The 207-nt window shown below is 67.1% G+C and overlaps 1 protein-coding gene across 1 annotated transcript in view; it reads left to right on the top strand.

Annotated features, from left to right (window-relative positions):
• LOC119587677 overlaps window positions 1-207 on the top strand; it is a 19,636-nt gene that overhangs the window by 2,010 nt on the left and 17,419 nt on the right. Inside the window, exon 2 of the mRNA XM_037936357.1 lies at window positions 4-201. Within this exon, the coding sequence (XP_037792285.1) occupies window positions 4-201 (198 nt within the window). The remainder of the gene's footprint in view (window positions 1-3; window positions 202-207) is intronic.

Below are 207 nucleotides of genomic sequence, written 5' to 3'. Positions count from 1 at the left end.
AAGATTAGCGTCCCGAGAGAGCGTGGCATTCCCCAAAGCCTGCCCAAGAAAATCTCACCAACCCTCCCGCCCTCCGCGGCCGCCCTCCGCACAGTGAGGGAGTCGCGGGCGTTCGTGCTGGACACCCCTGGCTGCGTCATCCCCGCCGTCGCCTCCTCGCACCCCAGCGTCGCCAGGTTTCGAGCGAGGATGCCCAAGAAGGTGCGC

The sequence above is a fragment of the Penaeus monodon genome, chromosome 23 (assembly GCF_015228065.2).
Source record: "Penaeus monodon isolate SGIC_2016 chromosome 23, NSTDA_Pmon_1, whole genome shotgun sequence".
Lineage (NCBI taxonomy): Eukaryota > Metazoa > Arthropoda > Malacostraca > Decapoda > Penaeidae > Penaeus > Penaeus monodon.
The sequence above is the reverse complement of the archived record's forward strand: the minus strand, read 5'-3'. Positions and strand labels throughout refer to the sequence as shown.